This window comes from Trematomus bernacchii, unplaced genomic scaffold (assembly GCF_902827165.1).
Source record: "Trematomus bernacchii unplaced genomic scaffold, fTreBer1.1, whole genome shotgun sequence".
Classification (NCBI taxonomy): domain Eukaryota; kingdom Metazoa; phylum Chordata; class Actinopteri; order Perciformes; family Nototheniidae; genus Trematomus; species Trematomus bernacchii.
The window spans coordinates 8,346,155-8,370,676 of NW_022987641.1; the positions used below are offsets into that span (position 1 = coordinate 8,346,155).

General features: G+C 41.2%; 1 protein-coding gene across 2 annotated transcripts in view; it reads left to right on the forward strand.

Moving 5' to 3' along the window:
- slc38a4 (solute carrier family 38 member 4) overlaps window positions 1-19,466 on the forward strand; it is a 34,986-nt gene extending 15,520 nt beyond the window's left edge. For both annotated transcript variants that reach the window (XM_034133684.1, XM_034133683.1), the window contains exons 2-16: window positions 1,906-2,112; window positions 2,697-2,793; window positions 3,275-3,390; window positions 7,129-7,202; window positions 7,556-7,648; window positions 7,756-7,837; window positions 8,109-8,191; window positions 8,820-8,878; window positions 9,322-9,570; window positions 10,724-10,803; window positions 11,009-11,109; window positions 11,272-11,396; window positions 15,093-15,237; window positions 16,100-16,197; window positions 16,282-19,466. In XM_034133684.1, coding sequence (XP_033989575.1) covers window positions 1,988-2,112; window positions 2,697-2,793; window positions 3,275-3,390; window positions 7,129-7,202; window positions 7,556-7,648; window positions 7,756-7,837; window positions 8,109-8,191; window positions 8,820-8,878; window positions 9,322-9,570; window positions 10,724-10,803; window positions 11,009-11,109; window positions 11,272-11,396; window positions 15,093-15,237; window positions 16,100-16,197; window positions 16,282-16,386 — 1,632 coding nt within the window. In that variant the 5' untranslated portion in view covers window positions 1,906-1,987 and the 3' untranslated portion in view covers window positions 16,387-19,466. The remainder of the gene's footprint in view (window positions 1-1,905; window positions 2,113-2,696; window positions 2,794-3,274; window positions 3,391-7,128; window positions 7,203-7,555; window positions 7,649-7,755; window positions 7,838-8,108; window positions 8,192-8,819; window positions 8,879-9,321; window positions 9,571-10,723; window positions 10,804-11,008; window positions 11,110-11,271; window positions 11,397-15,092; window positions 15,238-16,099; window positions 16,198-16,281) is intronic.
- The last annotated feature ends 5,056 nt before the right edge of the window (window positions 19,467-24,522 follow it).

A 24,522-nucleotide genomic window follows, 5' to 3' on the forward strand; every position in this document is an offset into this window, starting at 1 on the left:
CAAGTGATCACTCAAGATGAATTTACACACATGTGCTCAGTGGGACTTTCGATATGTGCTGCTGTACTGTTATGGTTGTAACAACACCAGCTTTAAACCGAAGTTAACCAAGTCAGACAGGTTAATCCTCTTGGCAATGAAAAGCGTTCTCCGCCTCTCTCTCGCCACACAGCAGAGAACGACAGTGAGAGATTAGGAGCACTGGCCTGTGTGATGTGGTTTTTAACGGTAATGTAGCCGCTTAATCTCTGTTGGCTCAAAATATTATTAAAGGCTTAAAGCAGTCTACTTCCCAACAAGCAGCATCATAAAGGAAACAACAGTCTATCAACGACCTAGACTTCATTAAAAAAAGAAAAGTGTGGTCTTGTGGATCAACGTGCATCTGATAACTGTTGTACAATAGAAGACTGTCTGAGAATGCATGGTGGAAAGTTGACTGTAAACACACTGTGATGCAAAGTCTGTACTGGTAAACCACTTCCTTCAGTAGAAACTGTTGCTTAACCTATACTAGTACTTTCTGCCGGCTGAGTTTTAAAGCAGTGATCGTAGGGATGGAAAATCACCTCAAAACTTTAAGAAATGCTTAAATAGATGGAGGTGAAACAATATTATTAGTTATAACCCTAGTTATTATTACATTATTATTACATTAGTTAGGGTAGCCACATGTTAGTAATTTGATTAAATAGAACGTTTTGGGGACTTGTGATGTGTTTCCCATTGTCCCATAAACAAAAAAATGCTTGCTTGGACCAATTGGTGATTGTCTACAAATTATGTAATCATGTTCCTAAATGTAACCAAGACATTTAGTGAAACTAAGAGAGTGAAGAGACTTGGTCACTGGTTTTTTTCGAGGAAAATATTTTTACTCTAACTTTAATTGGAAAGTTCTTGGCAGTTCAAGATAAAAAAATATATGATGTTTAATTTTGAATACTTGTATCAACTCTGTTTTTCTGCTTTCAGATTGCCTGTTTTGGTTCACTCTAGCTGTTGAAGTGTAATTTTCTTACAAAGCAGAAAACTACGTTAGCGGTTAGCTAGTAAACACAGCGCAGAATTAAGCTACTATAAAACCAAATATGTGGACTGCATGGTATTTCAGTGGGTTGACACTGTTTGCGCTGTAAATTATTGTAAACAAAAGAGTGACTTTTGACACTTATCGCATTGTTGTGGTTGTGTTGCCATGGTTTGTGTTTTCTTCAGGCTGTTTGTCATTGAGTTAACAGAACCCAATCAAAGAGCTTTTTGTGTGACTGACAAACAGTGCTGTAAATCTGGCTGTGATTAGCATTTATAATCATACAAGCTTTGTTCACTGTCTTTGCTCTCCTCACATTACTTGGAAAAGGCTGTTTCTGTAATGGCGGTGGGGGTGGCTGGGTTAACCAGCTCCTACGTACACAAGCAGACTGTTGATGGTGGCAGTCATGCGGCTCCTTGAACCGGTTTCAACGTTTGTTGACTTAACTTTGACACACTTTACATACATTGTAACATCTTCCTATATATAGAAGATATTTGCCTTTTATTGTATGTTGTATTTTGCTTACCATCATTCAAAACAATGGAAGTTGTTAATACCATAAATCAAGCAGGGCTAAAATGGAAAAGCAATAAAGCTCACAGGGCTGCTGTTGTTGATGGACTTGTATGAGGCGCCAAGGTTGCATCATGTCCCAGATTTCCTCTTCAAGGTAAAATAACAAACAGACCCTCAGTTCTAGGAAATGAGATGAACTGATTTTCAGGGTAGAGGGCCCCATTTTGCGTGAAAGTGTTCTGAAACACTTTCCGTTGAGTCAGATAAGGCCAGACAATACATGCAGGCCTGTAATCAGCTGATAAAGGGCATTCCTAACGTGAGTCTCTTTCTTCTAATGTCTTCTGTAGGTTGATTCTAACTCCGTCTAGCAGAGGTTGAGGAAATCCTGAAAACCGAAGTTCTCCGCCTTTTGCCCTACTGTGCACCACTATGCCGGGAGCTGTGGATCGTATGGAGCTGAGGAAAGTCTCCACGGAGGCCGATGACGACAGCACCGACAGCCTGGATGACCGCTTCACAGAGCCCATCGATGCTGAGAAGGCCACCATTGACAGGTAAGAAACCACGATACAGACTTTTCTATTTCCTATCCAACATGAGCGGTGCAGTACCAGTCAGTCTGACGCTGCAGCTTTGTTAGTGACTGCGCTGTTTCCGTGAACAGCATAAGGAGTTAGGAGAAACACAATAAATCCAGCAAGATTCCTGCATTAAAAGCCTGATTAAGTGATTGCTTATCAAATTAAGAAGCTCCCTTGACATCAGGGCAGCAACAGAGTAATCCCTCATGTTGAAAGAGAAAGTGAAAAACAATGCGTGTATCCGCCTTGTGATTGGGATCCGATCCAAAATTGAATAGGTTCTTCCTTAGCCCATTCCCCAGACATCAGGAAATTGTGATTTAAATCCACACACCCCTAGTTAACTGACATTGACATTTCTTACACTATGTGTGTTCTAACCCTAGCCCTACTCCCCACAATAGTTGATTTTTACATTTTGTGTCACAACATGTAATATAAATCTAGTATTTTCTTAACACATTTAAGCAAATGTACTTTATATTAGCTCCTACAATAAAAATAGTTTTGTCTTATGTGTATGCATGTGCTAATACTTATTTGTTGTATCCCTGCAGTCAGTTTATGGATGACAATGAGGACGGAGAAAGTCAGAAGTTCCTGGCAAATGGTTTGATGAAGAAGAAGAAATATGAGGAATACCATGAGGAATATGTAAGTATTTCCTTGCCTTCCTTCCAAAAATATTAAATATACACTGAAGGCCACATACGTAGCGCTTCTTAGTCATTGTAAGAGCAGCCATGAAGATTATAGGCAGTTATAACAGTGTGTTGGAACAAAATATGACAATGTAGCAAATGTTAGTCTTATTGTTGTACATAAACGTCCCAAGTATAAACGCAACTATTTGGATTATATGGACTGAAAGGGCATTGTAGGAAATGTTGGCAGTTACGTGTTGAGGGAGAATGCGTCCAATCAGTAAAACGTAATAACTGCTTGAAACACACACTACAAACTTTCTTGAAAAACAGTTTGTAGGTCCCAAAGTATTTACAGCTGGCGTTGCATTCTTGCTTAGCATCTTCTTGCAACAGTTACACTACTGATTCCACTTGTGTCATCAGTTATCTGCCCCTTCTTATTGTGTGATTCTTACAAAGCTTCTTTCTTTTTCTTTTTCTCCGAGCAGCATCCCGGCCACACCTCCTTTGGGATGTCTGTCTTCAACTTGAGCAACGCCATCATGGGCAGCGGCATCCTGGGCCTGTCCTACGCCATGGCCAACACCGGCATCGTTCTCTTTACGTGAGTAAGGGGGGGGGAAACAACAGCATTCTTGCATTACAGAGACCAGTTTTTACATAGAGAGATATTTCTTTGAATGACTCAATTTTCTATATGTTGGCATTTAAAAACCTTGAAAATCTCAAGTGGTACTCAATGTCGTTCATTACAACACACATTTGGTAATACCGTCTCTTTAAAATCCAAAAACAAAGCCTTTAAAATAACCGTGTGGTTAATTAAGGCTACATCCACACTGATACATTTGAAAAGCACATCAGTGCAAATTAGCATTTTAGCCCTATTTCAAAAGTAATCACTGTCCATGCTAACTCTGGGTTTATGGGGTTAGGGTTAGATATTCCGAATTCATGTGGACGAAATCTTTCAAAACTAAAACATATTAGTGCTGAAAACACCTAAAAGCAAATTACTTTCCTGAAAAAAGGGGTCTTATTCAGTGTCTATACACCTTCAAATCCAAGAATAAGTTGAGAAATCGTAATGCAATGTAAAACAAGGAATTAAGATGTCACATATCATCATTTATTACCTTCCGGAACTAGTTTACAATTAGTAAAATAATCAAATCCTTTTACTCTAATCCCTACTGCTGTTAGGTCAACAGTGCTATGAGAATACATGGCAATGTTTTACCTGCCAGTGAGACAGAATGAACTCTTGGGAAAATATAAATGATCGTCACATTACCCCCTGCAATGTATATATAGAGCAGAAATGTCTGAAACTCCTGCCCCGCTGTCACCCTACACCCTTTTCCACTGTCCATGCCCCTTCTGCATGGCCACCTCATGAACTGGAGCTCAATAGAGCAAAGATATATTTTATATAATAATAGCCTCCATCTTGCTATCACTGTTATAATATGAGAACAATTGGATTCCATTGGTAGCTGTGCGGGATTGTTTCAGAATAACGAACATTTCAGCTTTTAACAGCTACATTTAGTGAAAAAAGGTGTCTGTAATCGCCTGCAACATACTTTTATGTAACCAAACATTTAGTATTAATGGATTTGTGTTGGTGTGAAGTCTGAAGGTTTTTACTAACCGGTATCAGTATGTTGTTACTTCGGCATAATTTTGAAACGTGTATTACAATTAAATCACGGTCAAATATGTCCATCTTGTTGTAGTTGTAGCCCCCTTGCCAGCGATTCTCTCTCTAGTTTAGCATACTCAGCCCGACTCAGCCTCGTTGTCTCTGGCCCTAGACCCACGATTTTATGAGGCCAGAAAAACTGTGAATTAGGACCCGCCGGCCGGTACTAGGCCAAGTGGAAACGCAACCAAAGACAGCCCTCTTAAACCGTGCTCCGCGCTGTAGTGGAAACGCGCCATAAGGTCCAAAAGGTTAAACCTCGTATTATCATTAAGAGAGACATAAAACATTTTGTGGAGCAGGGTTTTTTTCATGATCTGTATGGTTTTGATTGGGGAAAAATCGATCTGTGTGCTGATGTAGAAACTGCACGGTCTTATTTTTATCTTGGTTTTATGGAGATCATTGATAGACATGCACCCCTACGTACTTTTAGAGTAAAGGGACGAGACAATCCTTGGTTTTCTGCTGAACTGTCCAGTCTCCTACATGAGAGAAACAAGGCCTGGGCAAAGGCTAGGAAATCAGGCTCAGAGGTAGAATGGCTGCGTTTTAGGCAACTAAGAAATAGCTTCACTTCACATGTCAAAAGTGCTAAGTCGAAGTACTATTTGTCAGTTACTACAGAAAACCTAAATAATCCTAGGAAATGTTGGAAAGCCATAAAATCGATATCCACCGGTGAGATCCGAAATGAGCTACCTCCGTGCCTTACCACAGCATCTGGCTCTATATCGGACAGGGCCACCATGTTAAATTGTTTTAATGAGCATTTTGTGTCCTGTGGCTCTCTGTTTGATTCTGTGACTAACTCTGCTTCTGTGAACACCACAGTCTGTGACTCTGAACAATGTGGTCTGGAAAACCCTTTCAGTTTTACTCCTTTTACTGTAAATGTTGTTCATGAAGCATTATCTAAGTTAGATCCTAAGAAACCGGCTGGCCCGACAACGTAGAACCTTTCTTTTTAAAGATAGCTGCAGATTTTATTGCTCCACCTCTTACTTCTCTTTTTAACCTCTCCCTCAGCACAAACACAATTCCAAAAGTATGGAAGTCAGCTTATGTCTTGCCTTTACTGAAAGGAAGGGAGGCAACTATTTTAAATAACTATAGGCCAATCTCTAAATTGTCAGTTCTGGCTAAGGTTCTTGAACGCCTAGTGAGTGAACAGGTAAAGGAGTTTTTATGTAAAAATGACATTCTATGTAAACATCAGTCAGGCTTCAGAAAGCAACATAGCACCATCACTGCCACAATGAAAGTGGTGAATGACATTACAAGTATTTTAGATAATAAGCAGAGTTGTGCAGCCCTATTTATTGACCTTTCCAAAGCGTTTGACACCGTCGATCATCATATCCTGAAGCAGAGGCTAGTCAGTATTGGCATATCCAGCCATGCAGTGGGGTGGTTTGTGAACTACCTCTCTGAAAGGTCCCAATGTGTTCACTTTGATGGGCTCACTTCTGAGTGGTTGAACATTGCTAATGGTGTTCCTCAAGGTTCTGTTTTAGGTCCACTTTTATTCTCCATCTATATCAACAGTTTAGGTGAAAATGTGGATGAAGCTACTTTACATTTTTATGCGGATGATATCGTGATGTACTGTGCAGGTCCCTCCATTAAGGAGGCGGTTGTTAAATTGCAGGCTGTTTTTAACATTATTCAGACTCAGCTCTCTGAACTTAAGCTTCTTTTAAATGTTGAGAAAACCAAGGTAATGCTCTTTTCTAAAGCTAAAAAGACTCCAGAGACTGCTTTGGATATTGTTACTATGCAAGGACAAGTACTCCAAGTGGTTACCTGTTATAAATACCTTGGTATCTGGCTTGATGATTATCTTACTTTTAAACTTCAGGTCATTAACCTGTTTAAAAAGCTGAGGGTTAGACTAGGTTTCTTTTTTAGAAACAAGTCCTGTTTCTCTTTTGAAGCCAGGAAAAGGCTAGTCACTGTGACCTTTTTAGCTGTGCTGGACTATGGTGATTTGATATATATGAATGCACCTGCCCATTGCCTGGAAAGGTTAGATGCCGCCTATCACAGTGCGCTGAGATTTGTTACTAACTGTAAAGTACTTACTCATCACTGTACCCTGTATACAAAGGCAGGTCTGCCTTCACTTACTGTTCGGAGACTCAGTCATTGGTACATATTTATCTATAAAGCCATGTTGGGTAAACTCCCAACTTATATCTGCTCTCTGATCTCACAGAGAGTGGCAAGTAGCTATTGCCTGAGATCCCAGGATGTGTTTTTATTACATGTGCCAAGTGCTAGGACTGTTTTAGGTACTAAAGCTTTTATGTGCGCTGCTCCTCCAACTTGGAACACTATGTAAAAAAAATTGAAACTGAGCATTTTGGTTCCCTTGCATCATTTTAAAGCACGGCTGGATGAAATGTTATTAGATACCTGTCATTGTGAATAGGTTGCTAATTTATACCCCTGTAATTATGTTGTGATGTCCTTTTTGTTTTCTGTTGTTTTTATGTGTAACCAATGTACTGCAGGTCTCCCTTGAAAAAGAGATCGTTGATCTCAATGGGATTTTTCACCTGGTTAAATAAAGGCTACAAACAAACAAACAAACTGTACTCTAAATGCTGACCTTCGCTCTCCCTCTCTCTGCAGGATCCTCCTCGCCGCCGTGGCCACCCTCTCCTTGTATTCTGTGCATCTGCTCCTTATGACAGCAAAAGAAGGAGGTTGGTATTCACTTCAGATTCAGATCCTCTCATTGGGCTCCAACCTGGGATTGATAACCACAAAATCAATAAAAACTGTAAAAACTATGTATTTTACCGAACTGCTCACATCATTTAGGGAACAAAGTGCTACGTAAGACAAACAGGAATGTAAATCTGCCACTAAACAACATTAGCACAACTATATTTCTGTCCCGATACACCCTCCTTGTGGTCATTGATGTGCATTGGATGGAATACACTTTTACATTTGTTCAATATAATACACCTGATGTTTCCTGACAGTCACTCCCATAAGCTCGTTTTTTTGGGAATGTTTCCATGGCTAATATGTGTGTGTGTTCCTGTGGCAGGATCCCTCATCTATGAGAAGCTTGGAGAGAGAGCATTTGGCTGGCCGGGGAAGATAGCAGCATTTGGATCCATAATTATGCAGAATATCGGAGGTAGGTGGTGAATTTATGTGTATGTATATCAGCTTGATTTGATAAAAAAGTCTATTTGTATGCGATGTAGCAAAATTTCACATCTTAAGCGTTTTCGTGTCCTGCAGCCATGTCCAGCTACCTCTTCATCGTGAAGTACGAGCTGCCTGAAGTCATCCGAGCCTTCTTGGGTTTGGAGGAAATCACTGGGTGAGTGTGTGAAGATAAATGTTGTGCAAGAACAGTATATCAATATCCATCTGCAAATAAATTGAGTAGTTGTCAACTGTTGAATCCACCACAACAATTCTTAATCTACTGTATATTAAATCAAGACATATAAAGACGTAAAGTTGGACTTCGATGAATATTTTACATTTTTCTTTGGCATTTTGTAGAACCAGCAATTAATGAATTGATGGGATCAGGAAATAAATAATTGCTGTGCAGGGATTGACCTTATTCTAACCTATGTTTGCAGTGAATGGTATTTGAACGGGAACTACCTGGTCGTGTTCGTGTCCATCGGAATCATTCTGCCTTTGTCTCTTCTGAAAAATCTTGGTAAGGCCTCACATCACATCAGCCTTCAATTTGTACATTTCAGTATCTGCTCTGTTCCGATACTTTCAGTACTGATACTGACTTCTAAGAAGCAGGATATATGTCACTTCCTGCTGTCTGAAGCTATTTTAACCACCCATGTGTGGGTGTAACCCTAGCGAGCCCTTAGTCAGCTCTGGTAGTTAGGAGTTACTGTAACCAAACACTGCTTTGGGCCTGCTGTCAGCTCCATCACCACACGTAATTTATGCAGATCTGCCTCAGATGGTTCAGCTCCAGGAAGGCTTTTATAACATATTATGTTATTAAAATGTTACACATGCAAATAGGATCAAAGCCAAATGTGTCTATGTAGACATTAGGATGCTGGCATTTGCAGGCTTTGGATTTGGATTGAGGGATATTAAGTTTCCAACCACACCAGACAGCTTCATTCACTCTGCTGCTCAAATCTGAACTGCTTCCCATATCAGACTTTTGATATTTTAAGATAGAGGTCACAACCCAGAGGTGTGACAGACGTAGACACCAAGATGTGGTGAGGATGAGGAAAAGCAAACAGTGTCATGCCATCAGTATCCGTTTCTTTTATTTTTCTTTACCAATAACTTGTGATTTCTCCTTTTAGGCTACCTGGGCTACACCAGCGGCTTTTCACTTTGCTGCATGGTCTTCTTCCTGGCTGTGGTAAGTCAAAACTCAGCAAAACCATCATCAAAATGTGGGATCAGGCTTATAGATGCTGCTCTAAATGCACCAGGCATCTGTAAACATTCGCTCATAAACATATATTTAAGCTGCAATAACTGTCAAGGGTAAGTGGAACTGGGTTGAGCTATATGCAGGACACAGTAGCAATTAACAGAAAATACCTTTATTCACGGCTAAACAAGAACAGAACCGAACAAAACTCCCAGTTCACCACAAACAACGACAAAGGGATCTGACCAAGAGTAACAGAAAAGCAGGACTTACAGTGAGGAACAGGTAGAACTAGTTGTGCCAGGACAGACAAACAGGAAGTAAGAACAGATACGATACAGATAAGAGAGAACTTCAAAATAAAACAGGAAACATCAATGTTGTGTGTACAACTTGACATGTTGTGACCTCATGTTGTTCTTCTCCAGGTGATCTACAAGAAGACTCAGGTGCCCTGCCCTCTTCCCTACTATTCCCACTACTCCAACCTCAGCAGTAATGCCTCAGACAGGCTGTACCCTCTGAACCACTCGGCACACATGGATTTTTCCCGAGCAGACGTTTCCTCGGCGGTTCAAGGCAAAGACGACGCTCATCACTCCTCCGCCGTTCATGTTGAGCCTGGCGCCGACGATGAGGAAATGTGCACCCCCAAATACTTTGTCTTCAACTCACAGGTACGATGGGTTAGCTTGTAGTGATGGTACATTTGGTTTTCAGTATAGTACAAATTAAAGCAGTGCAAATAATCATAATGGAATCTGAATTAACTACATCCTTTATGAATATCTAAACTTAAAAAAAATGTGCATGGTAAAAAACTGTAACTGGCTAATTTAACTCAATTAAATTAAATGTAACCCCAGAACAAACTCCAAGTTCATTGAAGACTATCCATTAAGGGAATTCTTCACAATCTTACTCCAAAGTAAAATGAAACCTAAAACTCAAATATATAATAAAAACTAATGGAAATTCAAACCAATGATACACTGGTGCCAATTCCTACTGACTCCAAACATTTTCCAACTTGTATAAACAGAAGCTCTTTGACGTCTTATTGGCAATTGGTTGAAAGGGTGTTACTTCCATAATGCAGCCGCTGTGGATTTAGTGGAGTTGTGTAATTGACTCTGGCATAATGGGTCCTAGGGTCATATACCATTTGAATCAGTGACTTCAAAGTTTCCCATTTCTGAAACATGAAATAAAGACACCATGGACACAATATACACACATGTTAAATAAAACAGTGCTGGTGTTTGGACCTACTTACAGGAATCTGTCTTAAGACCTACAAATCAAACAGAATCAGTCAGGGCATGTTTCTCAAAGGTGGGGTTTTAAGGGTGTGTGTAAGGGTGTGTCCACATGATCATATATCAAAATAAGAATATGACACATAGCATTCTGTTCACTTGATTTATTGGCGTGGTGATTTTCACATTGTCTAGAAAAGCAACAGTATGTCTCTTTGAAATTGGTCTGTTACATTGAATAATAAAATCGTCTCACGAAAGTTGTTCATGGTACTGTAACTGTAGCATCATCAAACTGGTACTGTGGGGTAAAAAAAATAAATAAAAAAAATGACTGCCAGGGGAAATAAATACAGCTCCAACCAAAGACAACAAACTGTAGGCCATTATGTCCCAACATATTTTCCTCTATACTTTGGTCCTTTTTCCCTGAGTCTCTAGAAACACTTCTCGACAACAGTCAAATAATATTCACATCCTCAGCTTAGAATAAGTGTGTATTTTTGTTAGCCACATGGTTGTCCTACTGACTTAATCTACATTTTTGTGTGTTTGATTTCTTGATTTCTAGACTGCATACACTGTGCCCATCCTGGCCTTCGCCTTTGTCTGCCATCCTGAAGTCCTGCCCATCTACAGCGAGTTGAAAGAGTAAGTACATGTGATCACTTTAAATCAAGCAGTGAAGCACCATGATCACCCACCAAACCTACGGGTCAGTTAGCTCAACCTGTTTTCACTATCCAGCCCTGCAGATGGTTGCATCTTGTTGAAGTTCAAGATGTTTAGTCCAAGGCGTTAACCCGAGCCTTTGAAATGTGACCTCTATTAAAGTTAATGTTTGTTGTTTCAACAGTCGCAGCAGGAAGAAGATGCAGATGGTCTCCAACCTGTCCATCTTGACTATGCTCATCATGTACATGCTGTCGGCGCTGTTTGGATACCTCACCTTTTACAGTAAGAGATAGTGAATTGATAACAACTAACCCTAACCCTATCAATCCTGTATAATTGACTAGTAATCTAACACTTCGACATTACTAGTCACCTTAACCCTAATCCAACATTTTACTTTTTCATGGCTTCTGTCACCCTAACCTCCTGTTTCTCCTCCAACAGACAGGGTGGAGGCAGAGTTGCTACACACCTTCACCAAGGTGTATAAATTCGACACCATGTTGCTGATGGTGCGTGTGGCTGTTCTGACTGCTGTCACTCTGACCGTGCCCATCGTGTTGTTCCCAGTAAGTACATCCCACAGAAACACTTATCTTGTCCCAAAATGTTTGAGTGTTTTCCAAAGAATATGAGAACATTAATACAGGTTGGAAAGGGGTACATGTTATTGGTTCATTACTAGAGCTTCTATACTTTGGTTTAGTACAGCCTCATTTTCCTCTCGAGGCCTCATTAAATTGAGCTTATTTAAGCATTAAAACTATTTGATTCATATCTGAGCGCACACAAACATACTCCACCCCTGTAATTGTAATTATCTTGCCAGCTACATTTAGTGGAACATTACTGCCACTTTGTGTCTTTCTGCTTACAACACACACATACACACTTTGGGATCGGGGAAGTAAGGACTCTTTTTTTGGTTTTCACCTAACCTGGGGTCAAGGGTTTCCAGCTACAGAAACGTAAGGCCCTCACTCACACACACTCCTTCCTTCCTTCACACTCCATGTACAATATGTCCGTGGTCTAATTTTAACTAGCCCTTGTCTGACATGGCGGGAAGAAGGAGGGCTGATGGCCAGAGGAAGTTTCCTGTCCTGTTTTAGCTTCCATGCAATCACACTTAAGGGTTTCATGTAAAGAAGTATCTGCAACTACAGGAGGCAGCCAGGAGAGGGCAGCACAGGTGTGGCTATGCGGTGACGGGGAAGTGCTGACAGAATGATGCAGCAGTAAATGCTCAAAAAGACACACGTTTATGCATGGTTACAGAATATAAACAGCCACACATATCTGTGCTACAATATAACCACTAACCACGTTCTACACATTCTGTTACATTTAGCTGATGATTTTGTTCACCCTCGTCTCGTTATCTTTCATATCCCTCTGACTGACACACACACACACCCTCGAACACACACATCAGACACTCCTTTTTGTTCTGCAATGGGGGAATGTGAGAGAGGATCCCCCTCTCTCTGCAGTGGAAGTTTACAGGCTCATGCTGGACAGTGGAAAAACCCTCACCCTGACCGCTAAATAAATGGAGGCGGAGCCATTGACATTGGGAGGGTGGGGGGTGGTTAGATCTGGCAGGAGGGAGGGGAAGGCAAGGCAAGGCAAGTTTATTTATATAGCACCTTTCAACACAAGGCAATTCAAAGTGCTTTACAAAAATGGCATTTAAAATCAGTCATTAAAAAGAAAAGATAATAAAATAAACATTAAAAGAAAAAATACATGGATAAAAGTTAAAAGTTACAGTGCAGTTTAAGATGTGAATAGTTCAATTAAAAGCAGCGGCAAAAAGAAAAGTCTTCAGCCTGGATTTAAAAGTAGTAAGAGTTGCAGCGGACCTGCAGGTTTAGAGAAGAGACATAGCAAGCCTCCGAATGTGTCAGCTAAAGGTTAGAATTAAATCCCTTCTAGTTTTATTAGGAACTACAAGCACATGGATAATTGTGCGATAAGGGTGCAATGTGTAGTTCAGAACCATCTGCATGGGTTAGGTGTGTCCTCTGAAAGCATGCTGTGGTTAGTTGTAACTCAGAGAAAAGTCAGAAACATCGCACTACAGCTCCTTAAGAAAGCCACAGAATGTGCTCGCGGGCAATATATCGTCTGTGAAGCTTATAAAATGTCAACAAAAGAGTAACATAACTGGTTTTGGCTTGTGTTTACCTGCCTGGATTCCTGTGTCATAAGGCAGTTTTTCTTTTAAGTTGCAAAGAGAGTGGCTGACCTTAGCTAATGCTTAAGTTGATTTGTGAATGAATGGAAATCTTCATTTGTGTTAGGAATGTTTAATCAACTGGCCATAAATATGTTTGCAGTAAATTTAACATTGTTTAAAAGATTAACAGACTTGGATGTAAGGTCTGAAGCTCTGCCAAGTTTCCGTTTGACATTTGAGGGTTTCACTTTGAATCCCTCTGACCTTCATCTTGTTGGGAAATGAAATGCTGCAGACCTTCAGCTACAGATTAGCATTAGCTTTGTCTGCCACCGTCCTTGGCTCCAGCGGGAAACTTCTATAGAGTGGGAATGTGTGTGCGGGAGTTTAGAGACTTGTTGAGGCGTGAAAGGGTGTGTGTGTGTGTGTGTGTGTGTGTGTGTGTGTGTGTGTGTGTGTGTGTGTGTTCAGTCAGGTGGGGATAGATGCTAACAGAGGCCAGATCACACAGGGCTTTGCCAGGATCCAACCCATAATGAAAAGGCTTTACGTGGAGTCAAACATGCCCCAGTTCTCAGGCTCCAGCTGAGACTGAAACTGTGGGAGACCCTGCACACGAGCTGATTACACCTCCACCTTCACATCCAACCATCATGTAGTGAACAATATAGACCCAACTAACTTGCATTTGTTTGCTTACTGGTGGAATCCAGATGTGTCTGGGGTCAATCAGCTGGCTTAAACTAGTCTCTCCGCATGCTCTGTGTGTGTGCATGTGACTGCAGGCATCTGAGGTAAAGAGTGGGGGCCTAAAAGTGTGTAAATATCACACAAACACCAAAGCACTTGCGCCAGGTAACAGTCGGGTGCTGAGTAGTTTGGAGCCTTGGAGAGAAATGCCGCATCCAGGCTCTAGTTTCCAGACTGTGCCTGAATGCAACAGCTGGTGGAAGGGGGTGGGGGGGGGGGGGAGACTAATATAAATGAGTCTTGGCTTTAACTTGCACAAACTGTTCTGGTAGTGTACCCTAAAGTGCAGGCGCCATCCCAGTGCCTCCTGACTGTCACGATGGAGGTCACTTGGTTCAATCTGACAGAGCAGAAAATCCTGTTAATGTGATTTTTTTTTCCTACGCCATACTCACTGGATATAAACCCAGTTCATCAGTCAGAGTTGAAAGGATTTACAGAAGGGCATGTGGAGCTCTGCCAGCAGTGGAAATAGTACACATGCTAAATAAAGAAGTTGTTTTATTCTCTACATACAAGTGTCTCCACGGGCTGTGATTAAACGGGTTGTCATGGCAACTGGTGGCCCTAGTCTGCCTTAATGTGGGACTAGTGAGTAAGAGAGATAGGAAGACAGACAGAAACAAATAGTCAACTGCCAGTGACAATAACTGCTTGGTGTAAAGACACACCCCCCCCTGCAGGAGTCCCGCCCTCCTCTCACTACCGGCTGATGCAATCCTAAACCTCCATTACAATGCAGGAGATAATCCTCTGCCTTTTTGAATGGGCCCTGTAAGCACTGCCCCTGTAACCTTTCCCTCTAGCCCCGAGCATACGGGGCCTCAGGTTTTACCTGATACTCGCGACCCTTCACCCACTGGAGGCTCGACAGGCTGCCTGCGGCTCAGCAGCACCAGGCGTCTTAGCTAGGATCTCCTGCACTCTCTTTACCCCGCACATACCACACACAGAGTAGGTTGCAGGTCTCCCTTGAAAAAGAGATCAATGATCTCAAGGGATTCACCTGGATAAATAAAGGTTTGAAATGAAATGAAGAGTCTCAAAAGAAGCCTTGTGGCATAATTCAGTCAGCGGCCAAGTTTGGGAATCAGCCTCGGGCACAGGCCAGCAGACTAACTGTTGTTACTTATTTGTTTCTTAGACAGACAAAGACAGAACGGTGCCCCTGTAGTAGGTTGAAATGTGTTTTTACTCTAACAAACCATACAGATACAGACACTGATAAAGTTCTAAAAAATTATCTGATTTCAGTTCATACTTGAAGGTGAACTTACTGTATCCTTATGATCAAGCTAATCTTTAATTGTCAAATCTTTATGTTTTTCCCCAGATCCGCTCCTCCATCAATACACTCATTTTCAGCGGTCGGGAGTTTAGCTGGCTGCGTCACATTCTGATTGCTGCTGCCGTCCTGGCCTTCAACAACATGTTGGTGATCTTCGTCCCCTCCATCAGGGATATCTTCGGCTTCATCGGTGAGTCCTGCCTCTGAGCACTTTGATGCACAGGAAAAAGGGTTGACAGGGTTTCTACTTATCACTTTTTCATGTGACAGATGCAAATCTAATAGCAATCCAATATAGTCTCTTTCCTCTTTTAAATAACTGACCTGTCAATTAACAAAAAATAACAATGCTTGATCTACGAATCCAAAAGGCCTTAGTCGCTAGTAAGAACTAGTAACAACATGTTGAGGAAGTTCCGGGTAATCATGCAAAACCCCTCAACATGGGCAGATATGAGTTAATAAGACAGGCATTAGAGGCCCGATTAGTATCTTGAGTTCAAGGGTCATTTTATTAAGTAAAGACGTTACATAAGCTTTAAATGTCAGGTCGAGTCAGCTGTGCCATCGCGTGAGCCGTTTGTGACCACTGGAAACAAACGATCAGGTTCCCAGTGCCCACACTGAAAAGCACAAATATGTAGACATGTCTCCCTGAATTTAAGCTGCAGCGCTTTTGCATAAACATCTTAAAGCTAAATTCTCTTGTATAATCAGAATGGAAATCGCTTCCAGGTTAAAGCCATGTGTGAACATTGGTACTGTTGGAAGAAAGACGTTTATCATTTTGTTTGTTTAATGCAAAAGAGTTAAAAATAATAATAATTTGGATCGCTCTTACATCACTTCAGATAATGCCGATGTGTTTCCTTCCACACGCTACAGACAGTGTGGATAATCAGTTATTTTGAATTGCTGGTGTCATGGCTATACATGCATTATTTGCCTGTATGCATTTAAAAGCTTTATATCTATTCATCTACCATTTAAAATAGCATCTGTCTGAAAAATACAAATAGCTGAATCTGTCTTCTTCCTGGATTTTATTGCAGGTTCCTCTGCAGCCACTATGCTCATCTTCATCCTCCCTGCTGCCTTTTACATCCGCCTGGTAAAATCAGTGCCGTTCCGCTCCCCACAAAAGATCGGGGTAAGTGTACTATCTTTCGCACACAATTTTTTTTTTCAATAGATTTGAGCCGTCACATTAACCCCCTCCTCCGTCTCTCTTCAGGCGTTAGTCTTTCTCATCGTGGGAGTCGTCTTTATGATTAGCAGCTTGTCACTCATCGTCCTCGATTGGATCCACAACCCCCCAGGCTCCAGTGGGGGTCACTAAACCCCAACTTAGATAAACTTTTAGTAGTGCAGCAAACCCCTTCCACCTACTGCAGCTGGTCCAACATCTGGGAAATGGGATGTGACACAACTAATATGAGAGATTCAAATCCCGGAGAGGAGGAAAACGGACTTTAACGAGCCACCATGACAGCCTGAAATCATGTGATCTTCCTGATTTCTTCCATCTATGAAGAGCCGAACAAACCTGGCACAGATCTGTGGACTGCAACTTGCAGGGGTGGAAAGACGATACAAGTCCCTCGGTCCTCTGTGCACTTGAAGGACTGACAGTTGGAGGTAGTGTGTCGTCCTTCACAAAACAAGGAGCACTTCAAGCATTACCTTTAACACACACGTAGAGACACAGTAAAACATATCTACACCTGTATTTTCGGGCTAATCTCAAAACCACGGTGAATCTACAACATAACTCAATAATGTAGAACTTTAAATAAGGATAGTTTTGCTGTTCTGCTAAATGTTAACAACCAGAATCTTCGCCAAAATCTGCAGTTACCGGTCAAGTGGGTTAACACACACTCAAGGATCTTCAAAGAAGAAAAGAGATACTTTCAGTATTTGTGGATCCGAAAATGCAAGGTGTCAATGTAAATAGTTATGTGTATAGATAGAGGGAGATGTAAAGGATATCTTACTTTGCTTCATACTGCTTTTTTCATTCAGGTTTTATGAGGCAAAATGATCCAATCTTTCAGAAAACACAGCTGCTGCAATAAGAAATGTCGCCCTACATTAAATGTTATACTACATTATCAATCCACAAAGGCAATGGTGATTTTCGGCGTTTAAAAAGAGACAGGAAATATGTTTAATTTACATAATTTCTTGGACGGCTAGGTGCATATCAGACCATAGGTAGTTTACAAAAATACACATTCAAATGTGAATAAAATACAACCAAAAATTGGTAAATTCAACTTGTGCCATAGGCTACTATAAATGTCACTCCCTCAAAATGATATCTAAGGAAAGGCCTTAACATGATTATGTGCTCCTCATCTTAGAAGAATATTTTGACATTTTGGGAATTTGATTCCTTCCTGTCAGTTAAATTAGAAGATTGGTACACTATGAAGCTAACGTTAAAGCCAGCAGTGGTTAGCTTGGAGAGTAAAGATGCTAGCTAACTCCACTTAGAACCACAACTCGATATTTTTATATTTCATAACTTTAACTAATGACAAATGGTGTCTGCATTACTAAGCTTTAGAGGTGGGATTTAACTTTGGACCGAGCAGGGTTAGTTGTTTTCCCACACCTACGTTCTTATGCTAGGCGTAGCTAACACTCTACAGGAGCTAGCTTCAACTTTAGCATACCATTTTTCATGAATGCACTGCTAGACACACTAAAATACACACAAATCTGCCTTTAAAGTAAACATTTTTGATGTTCAAGAAAATGCAGATATTTATTTTGTAGGTATAAACAGGGGTCATGAACTACATTTTTAAACTCAGTGGATTTATCATTAAATATTTACATACTTTCACTGAAAGCCTAATGAATTAAGTTTTATTATGTGTCATTGCACAATTAAATTATTGTTTTTTTTAAATTGGCCTTGTTCTCAAATTGGTTGCTAATACCGGTGCCTTTCTTTGGTAAAATAATTGACGACAACACCAAAACCTCAGTTCGCCTCTTCTCCGACGCCGTTATGTGTCACCAACACAGCCAAAGTGGAAAACATAGATCCTTTGTGGATCTACGTACATGAAGCAAATTTATATTTCAAATGAAATGGTGTTTTGTGCATGTTTTTGGGTTACAAACATGGTCTTTTTTGACAATTGTATATGCTCTGTAAATAATCTTTATTTTATGGTACACTGACACACATTGTCTGTGAGTGAGTTGATGGGGGATTATACCGTACAAGTCTTCTGCAATCCAGTGTTGGTTTTAGTACATATATAAATATATATACCGTGTATTACATTTTTTTTCTTGCTGTAAAACAGTCGTTTTTTCTTCCTTTATTTGAAGCTTGTATATTTGTAGAAAATGTGGTCTCTATATATCCATTTTCATGTTTTAATGTTAATTCGTCATATCAGGATCAATTAATCAAACATAACAAAGTTCTTCCAGAAGTCTCAGAAGCAAAAGCAAAGTAACTGTAGTTTATTGGTTCCTGCTGAATAACCCTGGGGTGAGATTAAAGGTCAAATTCCTCGTACGTGTAAACCTACCTGGTAATAAACCTGTTTTTGATTCTGATTCTGATTCTAAAAAGCAAGCAGAATATTAAATAATAATGCTGTAACAAAAGTATTTTCACGTAATAGGTAGGTTATTTTTGACAGAACACTTCAAACACGCAGAGTGAGGTTTTATTTCTATGATGTTACTTGAAGTGAATCTTTCCTCGGCCTGATAGAGACAAGAGGATATATGACTGTGAGGACCACGCAGCCACTTCACTATGAATGTCAAATAATGGATTGTTCTCAGTTAGAAAATCTGGCTCACCTGCTCTTAATTTTTTCACGGATATTTGTCTGTGACTTTATTAGCCTCCTACCGTCAGTGGCCTATCTTGCTCAGCTGTAGTCAACAGCTTTGTCTGTTCATTAGCTTGAGTTTTAGTCTTTGTACATTTCGCATTTTAAAAAGGCTGCAGTATTTTTTTATAGAATGCTTCCAGCACCACACCTCTACCCCCTTTAGTATCTCAGGTATCTAGTCTGTATGGATCTTTCTTCTCACTTTTGGACAAATCTCTTCAACTCTTGCATGATTGAGCCATGCTGTACAATGCTGTTGTATCTTGTGCTGACCTAGATGAGGAGTTGTCTTGAGGATCTGTTTTAGCAGACAAGTGTTTAAAGAGGAGTTGTACAGAACCAACTGCCTTATTTTTCTATAGATCTCAAGCCAAGGAGAAGCACTGGCTCCATGTTTCTTCTGTTCACAGCTGCTTCCTGTGGATCAGGCCTAACATTCACGTTTGTAATTTTTCCCGAGCAGAGGGGATGTTTTTGTATCAGTGATGCTGTTTCATTATGATGAACAATAAAAATGTGAAATAAAACATGTTGTGTTTCATCTGCCCTCGTTTTGAAGCTGTTTCACTCAAAAAGAAAACAGGATTGATTCTAAGCAAGCTAATAACTACTATAAATATATTCAAACACTGAAAAAATGTTTGTCACACCAGGTCTAACATAACATGTCGAGACGAGTGTTTGAACCATATTTCTGGCATCATGATGGATAATATTAGGCATTCAAATAGATTATCCTGTTCCTGTCTAAATAGTATCTACTGCTGACATGTAACACCGGGATGTCATGTTCCCAGATGTTCAAAACAAGAGGTCGGGAAATGAGCAACCTGTCTCTTCAGATTCATAGCCTGAGTTCCAAAATTAATCTGGTTGACAAAAAGTCAATAATATTCACAAATGTATGTAAAACAAAATGTTTGTGTGGAGTCTATTTTTATATAACATTAGAAAGACTGATTCTTATTATTACATTATAAGCTTATTGTGCTCATTTATGTGGCTGTGACTTTGGAATAAATAGACTCAATCACCCCCCCCCCCCCAAGTTGTGATGGGGAGGACAGGAACAAAGGGAAAAGTTACATGAGAAAGTGTTTAGCTTGCAATATTGAAAGTAGCAAGGTCGAGTGCTGAGAGAACACAAACAGGTAGTCAGAACAGCACATCGCACCGGCCTTGACTTTGTATGGGAGCCGCGCTCCCCCGCAAAGCTAGGAAGCAACATTATGGTTTCCCGCTATATCTAAAGAAACATAAGAGAAAACAAATTAGTATGATGGTGCCAGAGTAGGGAGGGACTTCCACAGGCCGGCCGAATGCTGATTGGAGGATCGTGTTGCCAAGAGACTCTATATGAGTCTGTGCACCAACCAAAGAGAACCAAGTCTAAACCATGGTATCTCTTCAGCTAGTCTTGACCAATCAAAAATGTACGGGCCACGCCCTGTGTAATAAAATGTATTGTCGCACGAGGTTCGAGGCTCTTGACAGATTTGGTGGTTACAGATTACAGCTTTGCTGCCTGTGATTCCCAAAGACGTGATGAGTCCTTGGCCAAGTAATATATATCTTTTGCTCTCTTTACAATAAATAGTTCAACTTAGAAGTTGTCTGTCTTTTCTGGGATTCTGAACCCAACATTTGACTAATTGACTGTAGTTACTTGCTTTGCAGACTGAAAAGGGATGATAGCATCTAAAGGCCCTGACACACCAGGCCGAAATCGGCCATTTTCATTAGTCGGACGACGAAGCGTGCCCTGTCGCCCAAACTCAATTTGGTGTGTCCCGCACCGTCGGCCGTGACACGCCTTATTTGGCCTTTCATGGCCGATTCAACATGTTGAACATGTTGAATCGGCCGTGCGTCGGCCACAGGCAGTCGGACAAAGAAATCACTCTGATTGGCTGTTCAGCTAGCGAATCAGTGCATGAGAAGCGAAACGGTTGCTTGAGAATGTTTTCCACAAGCAACACTCCAATGGCTGATAGCTCCAGTGCCGCACGAAACATGTTTTCGATGGACGAGAATGAAAATGGAACACACACGCTATTTGTTGTTTGTTTAGATCACGCAGTCTGTTCTTCTTCTCTGTCTTCCGGTTGTTGCCTCTTTTGAATGACGAATACACACTACCGCCGCCTGCTGGTAAGGAGAGTTATTGCCACTCACGCATACGCAGTTCGTACGTGCTCGGCTGAAGTCTTTGCGGTGTGTTCCAGTGCGACACATGGCCAAGACGCAGGAGAACACGGCGACGCAACAGTCGGCGAGTTCTCTGGTGAATGCTTGGTGTGTCAGGGCCTTCATTAAGATAGATGAGAACGTATGTTATGTAACAAAGGTTACAAAGTCATGTATGTGTGTTTACTGTGTGTGCTTGTGTGTGTGTTTGTGTGTGTACAAGGAAGAAAGACAGCAAGGCAGCATCACGGATGGAGGTCACATTCGACCACACGGTTCTGCTGTTAATCTGGTTACACAACACCATGGGCTCAGACCTTTGGATGATAACCTGCTGTATCCTCCCGTCACCTCACTATCCACGCTCCATGCTTTATTAACAGGCCGGACCTCCTGACTCGCGATTTAATTCTCTCTCTCTGCCTTTCTAAATCTCTAGATTGCATGGCTATTGTCAGTGTGCTGTGCAGTTATTTGAAAGAACTATTAAAAAAAATACCAAATTGACTTTAAAGAACCTGAGGCAACAGAGCCGATTGTTAGCGTGAAGACTAGCTCCAGAGGAAGTAGCTTTCCAAAACAAAGACCAGGAGGCACAAGTCTGCCGTCATCGTTCAAAAAGGGAAATCGGAAAATGTTTACTGTAGTTTTCCAACGGTTGTTAGGGTACACACATTTCATATTTTCAAAACAACATGAAATGGTGAAACATGTAGTGGTGAGTCAGGGTGGTGTGATAATGACTTAAAAGGAACAGATGAGATTAAGATAAAACACGAAAGGATACTGTGTATACCCTCTTCGCTTCAGTCATTAGTTTGTTGTCCTCACATGTTTATCTTCTCATGCAGTGATATGCTTGATTTATTAGCCAATCAGAGCTATTTTAAATGCCGGTAGGCTCCGCGCCAAATCGAGCACCATTGATGACACACCACAAAAGATGGACGACAGACGCTCAGTGATGGTGTGACATTGACCGACGTCCGATTATCGGTTTAATGTGTCATAGCCTTTTGTCTTTTTTGTCCTATTTCAATGACAGATGGGAGGGTTTGGATGTGTTTAATATTTATTGAAATTCAAAAACTATATTCATCTGCAAAGCTGGTTCCCAACCTGGGTTCTCTGTCCCTCAATAGGCCGAAAGCTTTGGGAAAGTCTACCTTTTGATCTAAACTAATACACTCAACACAACCCACCTTTACTTCAGCACTCACTTGCTTGTTTTTCTTGTGTTTCAATATTTCATGAGTGCTTGTTTCTCTGCTTCTCTTCCCCCTCTTTACCTCTGCAACTCTGCAGCACACTCCCCTCCTTCCCCAGCCCCCTTCCCTCCCTGCACTTTTCCTCCTCTATCTTCCTTTTATGAGGATTAGCTGTACTGTGTACAGTGCGCTGCGTTAAATTCCAGGAATACGGTTGGCCACAGTTAATAACCTACTATCTGTGGGAAAAAGCCTCAGCAGCAGCAATCTGCAGAGATTTTGAATCAAGCCAACCAGCCATGGGTCACATGCTGTAAAAGATCTCGGATTAGGTGGATTGGCTTTCCCGAACCTAAAAGTTAAAAGTCGTTGGTAATTTGGCAATTATGGGAAAAGCCTATGATTACAACAAATCTCACTGCAGGCAAAAAACAATAATAGTCTTTAAAACCACAATGTTAGTAAATCTTAAATGTTTTTTCCACTCAGAGCCAGAGCTGTATCCTCTCATTATTATGCTAAGCTAACATCTGCTAGCTGTGGCTTCATATTTACAGTAGGTTTATCTAACCGTGTATTTCCCAAAATGTCAAACTATTCCTTTAACAGGATAGCAACTATAATGTCAAATAATCCACACATCGATTTCATTTCCATAACAGCTGAGAGGGGTTGTGTGTGTGTGTGTGTGTGTGTGTGTGTGTGTGTGTGTGTGTGTGTGTGTGTGTGTGTGTGTGTGTGAGCATGCGTGCATGTGTGTGTGTGTGTGTGTGTGTGTGTGTGTGTGTGTGTGTGTGTCTGTGTGTGTGTGTGTGTGAGCATGCGTGCATGTGTGTGTGTGTGTGTGTGTGTGTGTGTGTGTGTGTGTGTGTGTGTGTGTGTGTGTGTGTGTGTGTGTGTGTGTGTGTTTTAGAAGTGAGTGTAAATCCATCACTTCTATATCATATTTAGCGAAGGCGGTAACGCTCAGGCTGCTGATGGGTCCTATATCCGTTAAAGGGACACATAGCAGATGTAACAGAGACACAAACATACACACACACTGAGGCACACATATACACACAGACACACGTTGAAACCTGTATTTCATGATCATCTAACATTGAGGATCCTATCAGCCTTCAGCACACACACACACCACTCCATTGCCACACATAAAGGAGGAAAGTGATGTAAACAATGGAGGGAAAAACACAAAGGTGACATGGTATAACCACTGACTGACGATAAAGGATAAATCATTTAAAAATAGTTTAGTTACTTACATTTTTTAACGTTTTAACGGTTATTCTGCTTATATTTGCAAATTTGAAGGTCCAATCGCTTTTTATGAACATTTAAACATTTTATTTTTTAAAGCAGGCTTGATCGACACATTTTTCTTTTAATTATTTATTGATAAAAATGTTGGTTTCAGTTGTCTATGTTGTCGGTTGTTACCAGTGGTTTCAAGGCAGGTCACTCCACAGAAACTGCTCTCCTCGCTGTCTCTGAGGAACTGCACACTGCTAAAGCAGCCTCCCTCTCCTCTGTCATCATCCTTTTGGACCTGTCTGCTGCATTCAACACGGTGAACCATCAGATCCTCCTTCGCACTCTCCAAGAACTTGGAGTTTCAGGCTTTGCACTTTCCCTCCTCACCTCATACCTCGAAGACCGCACCTACAGGGTAACTTGGAGAGGGTCAGAGTCCAGGGGCGGACTGGCCACCGGGCTGATTTGTAGTCCCAGTCCGCCCCTGTCAGAGTCTGACCCTTGTCAATTAACTACAGGGGTCCCTCAGGGCTCTGTCCTTGGTCCCCTCCTCTTCTCTCTGTATACAAACTCGCTCGGATCGGTCATTAGCCCGCATGGTTTTTCATACCATTGCTACGCTGACGACACCCAATTAATTCTGTCTTTCCCCGTTCTGAAACCCAGGTCATCGCACGCATCTCTGCTTGTCTAGCAGACATCTCTCAGTGGATGTCTGCTCACCACCTCAAGCTCAACCTTGACAAGACTGAACTGCTTTTCCTTCCGGGAAAAGAGTGTCCCACTATTGACCTAACAATCAACATCGGCCCCTCTGTTGTTTCCCCGACTCAGACTGCAAGGAATCTGGTTGTGACCCTAGAAAACAAACTGTCCTTCACTGCAAACATCGCTGCAACAACCCGCTGCTCTACACTCTTTACAACATCAGGAGGATACGTCCCCTCCTGACCC